At 50.7% G+C, this 18,986-nt stretch overlaps 1 protein-coding gene across 9 annotated transcripts in view; it reads left to right on the forward strand.

The window, feature by feature from the left end:
- The window catches only part of FAM110A (family with sequence similarity 110 member A), a 52,594-nt gene that overhangs the window by 8,778 nt on the left and 24,830 nt on the right, over window positions 1-18,986 (forward strand). For 4 of the 9 annotated variants that reach the window (XR_010405815.1, XR_010405814.1, XR_010405809.1 and 1 more), the window contains exons 2-3: window positions 1,099-3,437; window positions 17,800-18,184. Coding sequence is in view for 1 of the 9 variants with exons in the window: in XM_045885595.3 (XP_045741551.1) it covers window positions 1,194-2,081 (888 nt within the window). In the remaining 8 variants the exon portion in view is untranslated. Of the gene's footprint in view, window positions 1-1,098; window positions 10,834-17,799; window positions 18,977-18,986 lie in introns of those variants that run through there. The other 5 variants (XR_010405816.1, XR_010405811.1, XR_010405810.1 and 2 more) reach the window with 3 other exon arrangements.

Raw genomic sequence — 18,986 nt, forward strand, 5'->3', positions numbered from 1 at the left:
CTGATGCTTAGGTGATCCTGTGGACACTTGTGCACCTGGGTGTGGGCCCCCTTGTCTATGGATGCCCATCCTCTGGCTGCTGGCAGATCCAGGGTCTGCTGGATGCTCTCAAGCAGGGTTGTGTGATTGTGGGCTTTTCTGGCTTCTCTTGGAACAGCATAGCTCAGGGCTGACATTTCTAGCTGACAGGCATCCTTGGATCATTGTGGGCCTGGCACTGAAGTCCCATACTGGAAGCTGATGAGTGTCTGGACTTCACTGGAGTGGGGGATGGAGATTTTCTACACTCCTCCTCCACCAGTTTTATTGCTATGCCTGGGGCCTGGCATGTCTAGACGGGTGAATAGCACGGGACAGCTTCCTGCCTGGGTGGGTAAGGGTGGGAGGTGGTACCAGGTTGTCTGGGGGCAGTCCAGGTAGCGTGTGGGGTTGGAGCCCTTTCTCTGGGTCACCAGGTGCACCAGCACCTCCCTGCTTGGAAGCAAGGGGGCAGAGCCACCAACTTGGTGGGTTAGCTTAATCGTTGAGCTCCCTATCTGCAAAATAGAGCTGTTTTTTTTTTTTTTTAAGGTTTTATTTATTTATTCATGAGAGACAGAGAGAGAGAGAGAGAGAGAAGCAGAGGGAGAAGCAGGCTCCCAGGGAGCCCGATGCGGGACTCGATCCCAGGATCCCGGGATCATGACCTGAGCCGAAGGCAGACGCTTAACCGTCTGAGCCACCCAGGCGCCCCAAAATAGAGCTGTTAAGGGGACCCATTGAGGTTAAGCTGGCTGGTGCCCAGCATATGGCCTGGAGCCCACTTTGCTTCCTTTAAAGCGTGCCTTGTCCTGTCTTTTCTGCCCAGGCTGCTCACGTCTTTCTTTGGCACTTTTTTATTTTCTCTCGGCCTCAGGTGGGCCTGGTCCTCTGAGAAGGGAGGCGGGGTGTGGGTGGAGTCACAGGCCCCTCAGTGGTGGCTTTCTGTCTGCTGATTGGCTCCCTTTGAACCAGGGGCGTGGCTATTACCTTTTAATAGGAAAGGCGTCTTCAGCCCCTTTCAGTCTTGGCTGAGCCTTTGTCTGAGCGTGCTCAGCCTCTTTCTTTCCTCCCCTGTAGCCGTTGCCAGCATCCAGCTGCCAACTTTCTGCCTGGATCTGTCTCCTCATTTCTCCGGTCTCCTCAGACCGAAGCCCTTGGGGTATGTAACAGCCATGCCTGTGGACACACTGACTCCAGGAGCCCGGGACACCTCTGCCCTACCTTTCCGCCTGCGGACCAAAGTCCCCGGCTACCTGCTACGGAGGCCAGCAGATGGTGGAGCCCGGAAACCTAGTGCTGTGGAGCGCCTGGAGGCCGACAAGGCCAAGTACGTCAAGAGCCTGCACGTGGCCAACACCCGCCAGGAACCTGTGCAGCCCCTGCTGTCCAAACAGCCACTCTTCAGCCCTGGGACTCGCCGCACAGTGCTCACACCTAGCCGCCGAGTCCTGCCTGGCCCTGGCCGCCGGCCCCAGCTGGACCTGGACATCCTTAGCAGCCTCATAGACTTGTGTGATAGTCCCGCGTCCCCTGCCGAGGCCAGCCGTACGCCTGGACGGACAGAAGGAGCCCACCAGGCACCCCCAGCCACCCCTCCACGCCCGCCACCAAGTACGGCTGCCGTCCGCCGAGTGGATGTCCGTCCCCTGCCCGCCTCACCTGCCGGGCCCTGCCCATCGCCAGGCACTGCCACCGCCTCCGGCCCAGCCCGGCCCCCAGGTTTGCAGCGCTCCAAGTCGGATTTGAGTGAGCGCTTCTCCAGAGCAGCAGCTGACCTGGAGCGATTTTTTAACTTCTGCGGCCTGGACCCAGAGGAGGCCCGGGGGTTGGGTGTGGCCCACCTGGCGCGGGCCAGCTCAGACATCGTCTCCCTGGCCGGGCCCAGTGGCGGGCCCGGCAGCTCCGAGGGGGACTGCTCGCGCCGCAGCTCTGCCACCGTGGAGGAGCGGGCCCGGGAGCGCGTGCCCTATGGTGTGTCGGTGGTGGAGCGCAACGCCCGCGTCATCAAGTGGCTGTATGGGTTGCGCCAGGCGCGGGATGCCCCGGCAGCCGAGGGCTAGGCCTCCACTGGGCTCGGCATTTGCCACAGGACAGATCTGAGAGAGGCAGCCGGCCCCTGACCTCTTCCACATCCATTCCCTGGCTTGGGGCAGACCGGAGGTTGCTGCCTTGTGTGAACTTGGTATGGAGGCAGAGGCTCAGAGGCTGGACCAGCATCCGTCTGGCAAGAACTGACCCTGGAGAGAGTTGCCTTTTGACCTTGGGCCACCCACTACCCCTCACGTGTAGGGGTTTTGACATGCGTCCTGCCTGGTTCTCCTCGTGGGTTTGGATTTGGGGCACTTAGCCTTCTCCGCTGAGAGTGAGGGGCCAGAGGATCTTACTAGGCTTACCTAGTGGTTCTGTTTCCTTCTTCCTTGGCCTCTAACCTTTGCTGACTTCCTCTTCCTTTCCCAGTGGGTCCTGGTTCCCTGGGAACTTGCTCTGGGTGGAGGCAGGGCCTTGGCAGCCTGGCCTAGGTGGGTAGACTACAGGAAGGACTGGTGGGAGTCTGTACTGCTCTGACTTCCCTCCCTTTGGTTAATAAACACAAATGTTTGTTTTTCAAGGGCTGGGTCATCAGACTCTTCTGTGTTCACAAGAGGAAGGGGAGGGAGACGTCTTGGGATGGGGCCTTCAGAACTCCATAATTGTTCATCCCAGGATCTGGGAGAGGGGCATGAGTTCAGTGTTTGGCCCGGCCTGAGACTTGAGACCTGAGAGGGGATTCTCATCACCCCCGCCCCCCCCCCCCTCCTGGCTGGCCTACAGGCCTCCTTCATAAAGGAGGAAACTGGGTCTGGCCACAGAGTGAATCTGGATAGAGGCGGTACTGAGGTCTTTCCCCTGCATCAGGAAGGGACCTGCAGGAGAAAAGCTGATGGCTGCATGGATCCTTCCCATCGCTACCCAGTTCCCAAGGGGGCAGGAAGCTCAAAGAGCACAGACCCTGAACTGGAGGTGACAGAGGCTGTAGACTGGGGGTTGGAAGCAGATCTTAGAGGAAGAGGGATTTGGGGTGGTCAGCACAAAACAGGCGGCCTTGCCTCCAACTCTGGGTGACCCGGGATAAGCCAGTCTCCGTCTCTGGGCCTCAGGGGACTGGGGCAAGGGGAAGGATGGCTGGTACTGGGCTTTGAGGTCTCAGCTCCTTCCTGTCTCCCTCCAGGCAGGTTCCCTGCTGGGAGATGCCACCTTGGCTGGTAGGGCAGCCGGGGCTAGGGCCAGGCACGCAAAGAGTGAAAGCCTGGGTGGCCTCTGCCCACGCCCGGGGTGGGAGTGGGGAAGGGCTGGGTGGTGTTTCCTCCCTCAGGCTGTGTCGGCTGCAGCACTCAGAAACAGGAAGCTCTAATGGGGGCCCTGGTGACAGGTTTGATGTAAGTTTTATTTTAAGCATAAAGAGGAGATTTCCGTTGGGCTGTTGACAAACATCCAGGTCAGCCCAGCTGTCTGTCTGTCTGTCTGTCTGACAGTGTACAATCAACCCCCAGGGGATTGGGCTGGGCCTGGGTGGTTCAGGGAAACAAGGGGAAACTGGGTTATAGAGGAGAGTGGTGTTCAAGCTCATGAGAATGGAGTCCAGCCCCTCATGATACAGATGGGGAGACTGAGGCACAGGGAGGGCTATAATCTGCCCACAGGCACTCAGCAGGTCTGACAACGCAGGAGTTGAGCCTCCTGGTCCCCAAGTTAAAGGAGTGATGGGGTCAGGAGGGATAATCTGGGCAGGCTCTGCAGAGGAGATGTCCTTTGAGGTGTCAAGGACTAGCTCCTACAGGCAACCGGGCCAGAATTCTGTGCCACGTAAGTGTTGTCCCTTCCTGTGAGCTGCCAGCATCCCAGAAACCCAAGGGGTGTGTTGGCTGCATTTTAGATCACAGGACTGGTGGAGGATGGGCCGGGAGACCCCTTGTTCCTGGAGGAGGTTGAGTGGTGGGTGCAGACCCTTCACACTCATCCTGTCACTGAACAAGTGACCTTTCCAGGGTCTGTGAACAGGAGGGGTAGTGGCTTGGGGGCTGTCACAGAGAGGGTCTGTACTCCAATCTGGGGTCACACCCCACAGTCAGTGGCATTCTGCCTTCCTGACTCTCCTCTCTTCCCTGTCCTGGGTCCTGGCAGCCTTTCCTGCTGTCACTTTATTGAGCATCTGCTGGGTGCCCAGTAGTGAGTAAGCCAGACATAGGTCCCGCTGTGTTGGGTGGAAGAAAATGGGCAGCTCATCAGCAAACACATGGTCGTATAATGTGGAGCAGTGACTCCTGCCCTAAGACCAGACCTGTTCCCAGAGCTGGGCCGGGGGGAGTCAAGAAGGGCTTTGGGAGGGTCTGTTGGGAAGAGAGCAGGGAGGCATTCTTGGAAGTGGAGAAGGTGTTTCCTGGTCCCTGGTTCCAGGAGGGTTTCCCTCCTGCTAGAATTCTGGAGCCCATCAGCCTCCCCTGTGGGGATCTGGGGAGGGAGTGGGTGAGGGCTTCTGTTGGCCTCAGGGATCTGCGGAAACAGCCTCTCTATTGTTCTGCCTGAAGTCAGAGTGTGAGGGGCAGTGAGCAGCGAGGGCCAGCAGCTGCTGCCCCCTCCCCTGGGGCTGCCTGGCTTCCATAGCAGCGCCTCCAGGCCAGACTGGCCCCAGCTGCCCAGCCCCTAATTAGGCAGAGATGAGATCTGCTCCCAGATCTATTTCCCAGCAGCTAATTATATACACGTGGGCTTGGGAGCCCAGCAATCTGGCTGCTCACGCCTGTCATGAAGGTGTGATGGGCCCCTGGGAAAGGCACCTGTCCCCACCTGCCAGGCCTCAGTGTACCCTTTTGGCAGAGGATGGGAGGTAGCTAGAGGGCCCTATTCTTTTCCCTGGTGAAATGTTCTGGTTCTGCTACAGAGGCATTCAAGGGGACCAGGGAGAGGAGACACCCATCCTGCCTGACACCCTGTGTCCAGGGGGAGCAGGGAGGGATGGAGGAATTAGTCTATAGGGCCCTGACTTTAGATCCCAGGGTAGGGGGGGACATAGGCAAGAGCCTGGTGACAGCTGCCCCCCCCAGATAGACCTGCACATGGACTTAGAGCCGTGTGGGTGTTCTCTGGTCCAAGACGGAACACCCCATTCAGGTTTTTAAAAAAATACTATTTTTCAGATAATGCATTCATATATTTTCCCCAACACTTTATTAAGAAAAATCTCAAACTTAAAGAAAAGTTGAAAGAATGCTATAGCAAATACTTAAATACCTACCTACTGGATGCACAATTCTTCCTATTTTGTTAGATGTGCTCTATCAGCCATCTATCCATCTAACCATCTATCAAGACAACCTATTTTTTTGAAGCTTTTCAAAGTAATTTGCAAACATCAGTATGCTTCCCCTTAAAGGCACTTTGGCATGCATATCATAGAGATCAGTATTTGTTTAAAGTTTTTTTTTTCCCCTCTGTGTGTGTATGTAAAATTTACATCCTGTGAAATGCACAGATCTTAAAGGTACCATTTGCTGAGTTTAGACAAATGCATACTGTTTCCCAAACCCCAGTCAGGATATAGAACAACACCATAACCATGGAAAGTTCCCTCATGTCCCTTCTCTGTCAATTCCTGTCCCTAGCTCATGGATATTTCTATGTATCTGTATAAATTAAGTAGTACTAATAAAAAGCATTTCCTTGCCGTGTCCTTCCCACTCCTGACCCCCAAAACAGCCACATTCAACTCTTTTAACTATTTCTTCTGGTACTTTATTCCGTATTTCTAAGTAACATGCTTTTCCTGTGTTTTTCTGGATTAATTTTAGGCAAATATTGCCTGACTTTCCAGTCTGACGTCTTCACAGTGTCACTTCTGTAGCTTGACTGCCTGGGTTTGAATCCCAGCCCCTCCCCTTCCTGGCCCTATGACCCCAGGCAAGTGACTTAACCTCCTTGTGCTCAGTTTCCTCACTTGTAAAACGAGAGTAATAAGAATATTTAAGTTATTGGATTGTTATGAGGATTTAACATGTAAAGTGCACAAGAATAATTACTCTGGAAGTGGTCAAAAATGTTTCTTTTTATAATTATTATTATCAAGGAAGAGTTAACTTTTCTCAACCTCTTATCCTTTTAATCTATGTTTATCACAATTTTCCATTAAGTGAGTATTTAGTGTTATTTATACTGTAACTATACAAATACTGTTTCCTGCCAAGCCAAATCTCATATGATGGTTACATTTCCTTTCTTGTGAAACTCTTGGTTTTTCCTGGAGTTACTGCCTGCCTTGCTTTTCATTCCTGTGGTTTCCTCATAACCAACCCAACCTTAATTCTCTGACATCCTCAGTGTCCCCATAGTTACACATAGAAGGTAATGTATTAGTTCCAACTTCCTTCCTGAACCCTTCAAGTGCTCTTTAACAACCCCCAACACTTAAAAAAAAAAAAAATGTAGGACCAATTTTCAAAAGAGAATCTCAAGCACAAGTACAATCTGTAATGTAAGCATTTTTGAGCACCCCCTGATGTCCCTGCCAGTGGGTCTCTAAAAGGGATAAAAACTGAGGCTGTGACCCCCACCGCCAGGCCTTTCCATTTACCCACGGGCGGAACCTTTCAGCACTGCCTGCTCACTGTGCCAACCTATGGCTCATTTTGTGCCCTTCACTTTATTCATCCATTTGTTCAACTAAAGTCTGCTGAGTCCTTCACCATACCCTGCACTGTGCTGGGCAGCAATAGGGACATAGCGCTTGGGTATTGTTGACCTACCCATTCCCAGAATGTATTTATATTGACATGTGGGCCTGAATAGTGGTCTGAATAGAGGCATGTGTGGGGTTGGGTGATGGCTGGGAGTGTCTACATGAGACCTATAAGGGGTGTGTCTACGTGGGTGCTGACACATTTTCTATAGGAGGCCATTTATGTACATTTATGTGCACATGTGTATGTGTGTAGGTGTTGTCTACACAGTGTATGTTCACTGGTTATGTGTATCAGTTAGTTTTTGCTGTATAACAAACCACCCTAAACCTAGTGGCCTAAGATAACAATTTATTAGTCCATGATTCTATCAACTGGTAATCCAGCCTGGGCTCAGCTGGGCAGTTCTTCTGGTCTTACCCAAGCCCACTCATGTGGTTGCAGTCAGCTGGTTTAGGAGGGCCTCACCCACATGTCTGACAGTTGGCAGCTGTTTGAGGGGTGCCTCCAGTCACCTCCATGAGGTTCACCTCCATGAGGCTAGCTTGGGTCCATTCACATGGTAATCTTGGAGTTCCACATTGAGCAAGAGAAGACAAGCTTCAATGCACATGAGCTTTTGAAAGACTCTGCTTGTGTTCTGATTACTAATATCCCACCGGCTAGACAAAGTGACGTGGCTGAGTCAGATTCAAGGGGTCAAGAAATAGACTCCATCTCTTAGTCATATTGCAAAAGGGCATGAGGACAAGCATGGAGGTCTGATTGCAGCTGGTTTTCAATTTAGCACAGCCTATGTGTGCCAAGGGGAAGTTCCCAGTTTGGCAATCAGAGAAACCTGGATATCGTGGTGTTGCCACTTACTTGCTATCTGTCCTTGGTCAAGCTGCCTCACCTCTCTGAGCCTCACAAACTGGAGAGAATGGAATGAAAGGAGACAATCTTTATAAAGTGCTTGTGCTATTCATTTGTTCATTAATGCAACACGTATTTGTTAGCACGAGGCACACCCTGGGGACACTGTAGTGAACAAAATGAACCAGAACACCCATCCTTGAAAAGCTTAGTCCTGGTTGCAGACAGACGTTAATTGACCATCCCAATAGTTTTATGGTCACTGAAATTAGGCCCTGGAAGGAAGGAGGGAGTGCTGACTTGGCCAGGGAGGTCTGGAAGCCTGAGCTGTTTGAGCTGAGATATGAAGGATAGGTAGGAGTTAAAGAGAAGAGGGGATAGGAGTGGAAAAAGATTTCAGATTGAAGGAACAGTTTGTGCAAAGGCCCTGTGGTGTGTAGATTCTAGGAACAGAGAGAAGGTGGGTGGGGCTGGACCTGGAGCACAAGGGCCAGACCGTGCAGGGTTATGGGAGCCTTTGAACAGTTCGAGGGTAATCTTGCTAGGGAGGCTGAAATGAAACCCAGAGGTCTAATTATGCTCTACAAGGCCCTCATGACCTAGATTCCTGTTACCCTGCCCACATCCTCTTTACCTCTTCTGCTATAGCCACACTGCCTCCATGATGTTCCAGAAACATACCAGACACATTCCTACCTCAGGCCCTTTGCACTTGCCACTTCCATTGCCAGTGTCTATCCTACCCCAGATATGCACATGATTCAATCTCTTATGTCATTTAGGTCTCTGCTCACATGTCACCTCCTCAGAGAGGCCTTCTCTGGCCCGCCCACTCACCACCCTCCCTACCTAAACCATCAGCATCCAGCAATTACTAGCTCCCTATCCTGGTTTTTTTTTTCTTGCTAGAAAAATACATACCAGCCCCTGACTCACAGTAAACAGAGGCCACATGATCTGTTTCTTGCCTCTGTCTCTTACTAGAATGCAGCTTCAGGAGGCAGGGATTTAACTCTACCCTAGGCTGTGTCCCCATCCCCTGGGGAGCAGTAGGTATCCCATAAATATTTGCTGGATGAAAGAATGAGTGAAAAGGAGTGAGCAAATGGCATACAGGAAAGAACTGGCTCCTGGAAATTAGGAGGTCCGGGTTGGGTGACCTTGATAATTGTTCACCTTTCGGTTCCTTGGCTTCCCTAGCTGTGCTGTGAGGCATTTGTGGTCTCTAGGTAGGTTCTGTGGAGGTGACAGGGCCCTGTCGGGGAGGAAGGGAGCTGGGCCGCTCTCCCTGGCCCTCCTGGGGGATGAAAATAGCCTAGCCCAGCCTCTAGGTTGGCCCCTACCCTCACTATGGCACCCAGCTGGAGCCAGGGGGCTCTGTCTGGAGCCTGCCAGCCTGTCGCTGGGCTGGGATCGCAGCTTCCTGACAGCTGGGCCAGGCAGCCCTGGGAGGTTCTTAAGGGCACACCGGGCCTGTTGGATGTCCCCAACCTCCTTCCCCACCTACCCGTCCTCCCTCAGAGTCCACTGGCAGGATAAACCCCTTAATCCCCTACATGCCTGCAGTCTTTGCAGCTTGCAGAACTTTTTCTTGGTCTGCATCCAGTCGCGCCCTGCACCGTATCTGCCTTACCGGGGGGCCGCCAAGGCTCAGAGAAGACAGCTGCCTTATTGGAGGTTACAGGCTAGCACATAGTACGGTTACTACTGGAACCCAAGTCTGGCCCAGTCCTGTCCTGCCAGTGTGTGTGTGTGTGTGTGTGTGTATGTGTGCTGGGGGTGGCATGACTGCCCAATGGCAGTCCCCTCCCTTCACTGCTGGCCCCCTGGGTCTCTGATCTCTGATAGGGAAGGGGTGGTGGTTAGTAGCACCTAAAGCCAGGCTGCCAGGGTTCAAATCCCAGCTTTGCTACTTCCTAACTGGACTATTGGGTCCCCCCATCCTCCACCTCAGTGTATGTCATTAGGATAAATCCCTTAATCCCGGACATTATCAGGCCTAACTTTATGCATTGACAAGGTTTAAAAGAATTAGTTGCCAGTTTTGGGTATGTAAACCATTGGAAGAATCACATACACAAACCAACTAAGGTACATCTATGAGGCCCCAAGCGCCCAGCACAGAGCAAAGTTCTGCCCGGGGAGCTCATTCCTGGGAGAGTGCCATTGTAAAGTGGTATCTTCATTTCCTCCAAAGGAGCCTCAGAAAGGTGAAGCCATGTACCCAAGGTCCCATGGCCAGGGAGGGCAGAGGCAGGAAGGGAGGTGAGTTGGGGGTTGCTGTGACCCCAGCACTCACCCCTCGGGGCTCCTTGAGACTTAGTAGTGTTTATTCAGGCTGGTGTGTCACTCCCTGCCTGGGCCTTGGTGTTCCTCTTGGCAAAACGAGGTGGGGCAGTTGAATGGAGAGGGCCTGCCCCAGCCCCAGGGGCAGAGGGGCCTGTCCCAGCCCATGATCACCCCCCTGGAATGTGGGCTCAGGGGGACCAAAGCTTCCAAATTCTCAAGAATCCAGATCTCAAAAATCAGTTAGTAGGTTATTCTCTCATTGTTTAAATGTGGGTAAGTTACTGTTTAAATGTAAAAATGCCCCCATACAAAGTATATATAATGTTATTTATTTCGCCATTATTTGTAATAGCAGACAATTGAAAACAGCCATCAGTGAGAAGTGGGTAAACCAACTTGGGCCCAGCCACACAATGGAATCCCACGCGGCCTTAGGGAAGATGCCATGCGTGCACTTGATGTGGAATGACAGGATGCCTGGGTTGGTGAACAAGCAAGGTGTGGAATGGCACACACAGTGTGCTACTGTTTTGGGGAACTGGAAGATATGTCCCCACACTCTTGCTGGCATAAAGTCTCCCTGGAGAGTTACACCGTGAGCCCTGCACGTTGGCTGCCTGTGGGGGAACTGGCTGGCTGGAGCCAGGGTGAGAGAGAGACTCACATCTTAATTTTTGTAACTTTTGAATTTTGAACTATGTGAATGTATTCCCTATGCAAAAAAAAAGAATAAAAAAGAAAAGAAAGGAAGGAAGGAAGAAAAGAAAGGGAAAAAAAGAAAGAAATTTTAAACCCAGGGAAATAAAACAGAAAGAAGAAATCTGAGACAGACAGACAGACATGAGATGTGCAGGTACAGTTGCTCCCCCCTCCCCTAGAGCAACCACAGGCCACATTCTGAGTTTTGTCCAGCTCCGTTCTATGGCTCCACCCTCTGTGGTAATATTTTGGTTTCCACACGCAGAGCACCCACGGGAAACGCCAGCCAATGGGCATCAGTTCCGGGCTGGGCCACCTGCCAGGGTTGGTGGTAGGTATGACACAGCCCCAGGATGGCGTTGTCCAAATGCCCGAGTGATGACGCAGCCCCGGATGGAATGATGACACTTCCCACAGTCTCACAGGCCCTACCGGTCTGGTGTTTGTCTGACAACTTCCAGGTGGGTGTGTGGACACTTTCAACAGCCATCCCCATCTACTAGCTCTGAGCCTTCAGGGACTAAACCCATCCATCCATCCACCCATCCATCCATCCATCCATCCATCCATCCATCCATCCATCCATCCATCCGTCCAATATTTATTAAGTACCTACAATATCCTCTCAAGGAACTGAAGACAGAGCAAAGAACAAAAGTTCCCACTCCTGTGGAGCTGACATTCTAGTGGGGAGATAGGTAATGCATGCCAGAGTGGAAATGTCCTGGAGAAAATGAAGCCAGGAAGGGAGTGGGGGGACTCTAGGTTTTTTTTCTTTTCTCCTGAAGTATATAATTGACATACAACAATGTTGACCCATTTTAGGTATATGGTTTGGTGAGTTTCAACAATTGTATTGTATCCACCACTACAGACAAGTTCTAGAAGATTTCTATCATTCCAGAAAGTTCCCTCCTGCCCCTTTGCAGTCAGTCCTGACTCCCACCCCACTTCCCATCTGGGACACTGCTGGTCAGTTTTCCTTCACTGGGAAGGATCGGATTTGTCTTTTCTGCAGGTCATGTAGATGGCATCCGGCTTCTTTCACTCAGCGTGATACATTTGTGATTCACTCATGTTGTTGTGTGTCTGTCTTTTTTTGTTGCTGAATAGTCCAGGGTATAGATGTCCCATGTTTTGTCTGTTCATCCAGTCTATTGAGGGGCATCTGGGTTGTCTCCACGTTTTGGCTATTACAAATAAAGCTGCTATGAACATCCCTGCACAGCTCTCGTGCACGTACACTTTCATGTCTCTTGGGTAAATGCTGGGCCTCCTGGTAAGTGTATATTTAACTTTATTAGAAGCAGGCATTGTGCTTTTATTTTTTAATTTTTAAAGATTTTATTTATTTATTTGAGAGAAAGAGAGTATGAGCAGGAGGAAGGGCAGAGGGAGAGGGAGAAGCAGACTCCCTGCTGAGTAGGGAGCCCAATGTGGGGCCCAATCCCAGGACCCCAAGATCATGACCTGAGCTGAAGGCAGACGCTTAACCAACTGAGCCACCCAGGCGCCCCGGATTCTGCTTTAAAATAGCGTGGTCAGGGGCGCCTGGGTGGCTCAGTCGGTTAAACATCTGCCTTCGGCCCAGGTCACGATCTCGGGGTCCTGGGATTGAGCCCTGCATCAGGCTTCCTGCTCAGTGGAGAGTCTGCTTCTCCCTCTCCCTCTGCTGCTCCCCCTGCTTGTGTGCTCTTTCTCTCTGTCAAATAAATAAAGTCTTATAAAAAAATAAAATAGCGTGGCCAGGGCAGGCTTCCGCAAGCAGGTAACATTTCATCAGAGACTGGAAGGGGGCAAGGGAAGCCTCATGGATGTCTGTGGCAAGAGTGTTGTAGGCAGAGGAACTGGGTGGGTGGTGTACCTGCTGTGTTTGAGGAACAGCACGGAGGCCAGGCTGGTGGGAATGGAGTGAGTGGGCGGGGAGAGGGCTTGGAGGTGGGGTCAGTTGTAATAGGGCTTCATAGGGTAGGGCCTGTAGATCATGGTGAGGACGTTGGCTTTTACTCCGAGAACCCATGGGCGGTTTCTAAGCAGAGGTGGGACAGGATCAGACTTGTATTTGAACATCCTCCCCTGTGCCAGGCTGCCCAGTGGAGAATGGGCTGCAGGGCAGCCAGGGAGGCAGCGGGGAGGCCGATGAGGAGGGTACTGCACAGTCCTGGCCGGAGACGGAGGAGGGGGACTGAGATGAAGGGGGCAGAGGGTGCGGATGGTCAGATTCTGGATCTGCTCTGAGAGTGGAGCCGACAGGGCAAGTATTGGATGTGGGAGGCGAGGGAAAGAGGACACAAAGGGTGATAGAATCTGAGGTGGCCTCTCAGATAGCAGCCGAGAGTGACTCCCCACCCCCACCCCGGCCAACAGCCAGCAAGGAAATATACACTTCAGACCGGCAACCACCAGGACCTGAACTTGGTGGACCACCTGAACCACTCTGAGCCTCCACAAAGGAACAACACCCAGCTGACAGCTGGATTTCAGCCCAGAAAGACCCCGAGTAGAGACCCTGGCTATGCCTGGACTTCTGATCTACAGAAACCGTAAGGTTGTGGTTTTCAGTCACTACATTTGTGATAATGTTTACTCAGCAATGGATAACTGATACAAGCATCCTAGAATCCTATAGTGTCAGAGCTAAGAGGGTCCTTAAATCCAACCTCCTCATGTACAGATGGGGAAACTGAGGCCCAGAGAGCAGCTAGGACTTGAACGCTGGTTCTTACAGAGAGACACCATCAGGCAGAAGCTGCCCCAGCCGTAGAGGCCCCAGCAGGCCCAGCCTCTCATCTCCTAGGAGGCTGCAGTATGAACCCCTCTGCCAACACCTCCACCATCGGGGCCCTGGCCCCCCAGAGAGCCGGCTTCTGGCCACCCACTGAATACCCTGAGCTCCTGGGGCAGCAAGCTCAGGCAGGCTCCCTGCTGGGCCAAGCCAGGTGGCCAGGAGGTAGAGTTCTCACCCCCACAGCAGAACAGGTCCCGAGGGTGCAGGAGCCAGGCCCAAATCTGGGACCCCAGCTGAGAAGGACAAAGCACAGGCTTAGGTCAGAGGGCCTGTGGTTAGGATCCCAGCTGTGCTACTCACCAGCTGCAGGACTCTGGTCAAGGGATGCCCCTTTGCTGAGCTGCAGTGTCCAGTCCGTAAACTGGGAGCAAGAAGGCCATCCTCCAGATAGTCAGTGAGCTAAGGTGCGTGAAACTCTTGGTAGGAGCACCATAAATGCACAAGTGCATGGCCCCAAACTCTACCTTCTTATGGGCCTTGGTTTCCCCATCTTCGAAATGATCTGTGGCCTAGATGTGTTTGGGAGGGCCCTTGTAGCTCTAACAGTTGGCCATTTGGGGATTCAAATTCTGGCTCTGCCTCTAACTAGCCGTGACCTTGGATTAATCACTTAAGCCCTCTGAGCCCCAGTCTTCTCACCTGTAAGATGGAGCTATTAGTCATTCCCACCATTACATGAGATGCGGGTCAGAGACCTAGTTGAGCACCTCAAGAAACTGTCAGCTGGTTTTATCATCATCATCATCATCATCATCATCATCATCATCATCATCATCATCATTCCGAGTGCCTGCTGGAAGGGGCAACAGGCGAGAGACTCCAGGGCGAGGGAAGTTTAGTTTCCTTGGAGACAAACATTTGTGGGCTGGGCCAGGCCTGCATGTATTTCTGGTCAAACAAAACTAGTTCTTTCCCCCCAACTCTCTGGCCCTGCACCGTCTAAAACCAGGCCCCAAGTATCACGGTGCTTCTACACGCTAAGCCCACAGGCAGGTTTTGGGAAATAAAAATGTGCATTCATTTCTGTTTGCAGTTCTGGGAACTACCTCCTATTTTTCTCTAGAGCGATGGCAATAGCTTCGTGCAAATGCCTGGAGGTGGGAAATGTGTGTCATAGGCACAAACGGTGTCCCCACTGGCCACGTTTGAGCTGTGCCTGCTATCCTCTGTGCACAACGGACTCGCTGGTGGTAACAGACACCTGACTGCGGGCCGGGCAGCCAGAGTCTCTCCTGGGAAGTTGACACCTGAATGGAGGGCGCACAGGCAGAGGGTGGTTGGAGATGTGTCATCCCTGGCCAGGACCCTAGAGAGGACAGCCACAGGCTCTGCCACCGAGGCCCCTACACATGCCTGAGTCCTCATACTGGGGCTTTGTTCTTTCCCCACCCGGGGGACCCCTTCCCATAAATCCACTGCTCACCTTCTTGGTTAGTCACTTTCTGGTGTTTGTCACCCCATTCCCCTTGGCCGATGTGGTGACTGGAGGGGACAGAGCCTTGTTGGGGGTTGAGGGCAGACTATGGGATGGAGCAGTGACCCCTCTGGTCCGTGCAGGCAGTTTTGGGGTGCTTCTGTGCAGAAAGAGCACTGGAATCAGTCTCGTTCTGCACATGTGACTTTAGGTAAATCACTTAGCCTCCCTGTGTGGTCCAGTGGGATGGAACCAGGGGCAGGGAGGACCTCCATGAGCAGGTGGGGAAACTGAGGACCAGAGAGAGGGAGGGCTTTATTTAAAGCCACATAGCAGGTTTGGGACAGACCCTGGAGAGCTCCTGAGTCTCCCAGACCCCGGCCCTGAGGCGGAGCTGTTCCTGGAGTAGGCAGGAGTAGTCCATAATTACTAGCAGAACCTGTTTCCCCCAGATGAACCTCAGGTCCACCAGCAGATCACAGATCACAAATTCCATTCCCAATTAATGGTCCCATTTGGTTCTGCAATAGTATCAACATCCCATTCAAGCAAACTGATTCCAGAGATTGACAGGGCCTTGTCCAAGGTCACAGCACAAGGTCATGGCGGAATGAGTCTGAGCCAGATCTGAAACGCCCAAGCTTTTTGCTCCAAATCAGTGTTTTCCAAGCTGATATAGGGGGAAATATCGGGGTGGTGGTTAATGAGTTCTCCAGAGGGATTTTGGTGATAACCCTAGAAAAGTAACTCAAGCATCTCATGCGTCCTCTACATGACCACAGCTGAGTCCTACCTGAGATTGTATTTGGGCTGGCAATCACACTGGCACCAAGGAATAACATTTACTGAGCACTAACTAGGGGCCAGGCACTGTGCTTTGCACTTTTCACGGAGTATTCATTTACCCCTCACAACAACTCTGTAAGATAGGGACTATTATCCTCCCCGTTTCACAGACCAGGAAGTTGAGGCACAGAGAGGTGAAGTAATTTGCAACCAGGTCAACAGCGAGCAAGGGGTGCAGCCAGGTTTTGAACCCGGGGCTGACCCCAGAGCCTGTGATCTTGACCACTGTCACCAGCTCTGAGGGATGAGGCAGGGGTGGCTTTGAAATGTAAAGATGAATTCCTGCTAAGTGAAGGCCAGGTGATGCAGAGGTCACTGTGGGTGAAACAGAGCCAAGTGGTGGGAGAATAATGTCATTAGCACACAGAGTTGGGCAGAAGTGTGTGACCAACCGACAGAAATGGCAGCATGACTGAATGTCCCACATTCACTCTGTTAGTTGCAATTCAGGCTTAGCAAAGCAACAGCATCCCTATCACTGAATTAATGTTGTTACATTGATGCCGTGCCTCGGCAGTTAGGGTCATAGGCTTAAGAGTTATGGCTTTTGAGGTCAAATCCATCTTCCTCCTTGCTTGGTCCACAGACCATGGGCAAGTCACTGATTTCTCTGAAGTTCATTTTTTCTCATCTTTAAATGGAATTCTAATAGCACCTGAAAGGCTGCCAGTTGCCTATGGAATTCCCTTCTCTCCTCTTTCTTTGTTGACCAACCTCTGATTTTATTCCAGTTGTGATGTACACAGAAGACTACATTCTCAACCTCTCTTGCAGCTACTGGTGGCCAATGAGAAGAAGTTGTTAGGTGAGATTTCTGGGAAATATCCTTGGAAGACACTGATACAGCTGGGATGAAAGCAGAGTTTCCCTTCTTTCTCCTTCTTCCTATGTGGAACTCAGGCATTATGGCTGGAGCTCCAGCAGCCATTTTGGGTCAAGAATTGATCTTGAGGATGAAGCCATAAGATAAGAATGAAGCAACACAAAACTAGTGGGAATGTGAAATGTTGATAATACCATAGAGACTGCACCAGCCCTGGCCTGGATTGATCTTTTTTTAAATACACTTTTAATTTTTCTTACAACAGCTTTTGATTCACAGAATTATTGCAAAGATAGTACAAAGAATTTCTATATAGACCACATCCAGTTTCCTCTATTATTAACATCTTATATTGGTATGGTACACTTGTCACAATTAACAAACCAATACTGTTACGTTATTATTAACTAAAAATAATCCGTACTTCATTCAGATTTCCTCAGGTTTTCCTAACTGTCCTTTTTCCGTTTTAGGATCCCATCCAAGATACCAAATTACATTTAGTTGTCATGTTTTCTTAGGCTTCTCTTGACTGTGACAGTTTCTCAGATTTTTTGTTTTTGTTTTTAATGACCTAAACAGTTTTGAGGAGTACTTGTCAGGTATGTTGTGCCTGATTTGTCTGAAGATTTTATAATTAGACCAGGGGAATGTGTTTTGGGAGGAAGACCACTGAGATAAAGTGGCTGTTCTCACAGTCTCTCAAGGGTAGATACTGCCAACACGACTTATACATATGGATCTGAACTTTGATCACTGTCAGATTCTCTAAAGTTATTCTTTTTTCTCTCTTTCTGTGCTGTGCTCTTTGGAATTAGGTCACTATGTGCAGCACATAAGGCGTGGGGTTATGGCTTAAGGCGTGGGGACTTAAGGCGTGGGGACTTATTTTCCCTTCCTTAAGGGTGGAACATCTTATGTAAATTACTTGGAGCTCTTCTGCACAAGAGATTTATTTCTTCTGTTTATATCTATCTATCTATCTATCTATCTATCTATCTATCTGTCTATCTATCTATCATCTATCTTTCTATCTACCCATCCATCCGTCCATCCATCCATCCATCCACTAATTTACTCAATCATTTATTTGATTTGATAAATATCACATTTTAATATATCCATATTCCAGAATGGACTCATGAATATTTATTTTATTCTTTGGGTTATAACTCAATACAGCTCTATGTTTTCACTCAAGTTGTTCCAACTTTGGTCATTGAGTTTTTTTCCGGTTGGCTCCCCAGACTTTTTGACATGAGAGATGAAACAAACTGTGGTAGATCTTTTGCAGTAATGATCTCAGATTCCTCCCATTCCTGTATGCTAACCCCTTTGCCATGTGATTTTGCAGCTTCCCTCATCAAGACCTGAGTCCCTGGAATCTGGGCTGAGCCGTGTGACTTGCTTTGGTCAATGGGAAAAAGGCAAAGCTTGAAAAGGCCTTGTGCCTGGGCCTTGCTGCCCCAGGGACTCCGAGACCACCATGGGGGCAACCCAGCAGCCTGCGGAGATGAGAGGATGTGTGGCCCAGTTACCTCCACTCCCCTTGCCTATAGCCCACCAGCAGCCAAGGGAAGGAGGCCTTCTACCACGCTGATTGCAGACGGGAGATGAACTCAGACACAAGCCCTTCCCACTGAGCCCAGTCCAAACTGTCAACCCTCGGAGCCAGGAGCCAACCCCCGGTTAGTTTAAGCCCACACATCATGGGGGACTTACACAAGCCACTTTCTTTCGTAAGTCTATGTTGTCTGAGTTTTCTGTTACATGATGTTGAACCTAATCCTACATGGACACAGAATTAATTTTATGGGAGGTGGTGAAATTTGAATGAGTGAGACTGCTTGGGTGGAATGATGATAATAATAATAATAACTGCTTGGTGGAATGATAATAATAATAAAAATAATAACAACAACAACAACTAGTTTTATAGTGTGTTAGTATTTAATTTTTAGTTTTTCCCCAAATTTTAGTTGAGAACTGTGTTCAGATGGGGCTTGAACTCACGACACTGAGATCAAGAGTCACGTGCTCTACTGACTGAGCCAGCTGGGCGCCCCTACTTGTTTGAGCTGTCAGGTTGAGGAGCTGAGAGCCCATTTTATGCGCATACACAAACAAGTGTTTTTCTGTCCATGCCCTCCAGCCTAAGACCACCAGGAGCGCTCCGGGAGTCGGACAAGTTGGGTTGATGACTCATTGCAGCAAGAGAGGCTGTGTCCCCATAGGGAACTCTGAGGCATCTCAGGGAGGCTGTTGGGAAAGGCTTATTATAGGATTTGGGTTTGTGTTAGGTGATCTTGAGGAGAGTTTAAGGGAGTAGGTTTTCCTCTAGGTTGCGTGGCTGTCAGGAAGTGGGAGTAGTTCCATGGCTGGGCTCTTGATCAACCTTCTCTGTGGAGAAGGCGGACCGGAGCAGGACTAAGGCTCTGAGTGAGTCCTACAGAGGCGGGGGCACTGGATCCATCATTTTGGTGGCTTGGAAGTGGTTGAGTTTTGTCTTTGTTCAGACATGATTACACAGCGGTCTTGCTT

This window comes from Mirounga angustirostris, unplaced genomic scaffold (genome assembly GCF_029215605.1).
Source record: "Mirounga angustirostris isolate CCGP_5_RB_7025 unplaced genomic scaffold, mMirAng1.0.hap1 SCAF_10, whole genome shotgun sequence".
Classification (NCBI taxonomy): domain Eukaryota; kingdom Metazoa; phylum Chordata; class Mammalia; order Carnivora; family Phocidae; genus Mirounga; species Mirounga angustirostris.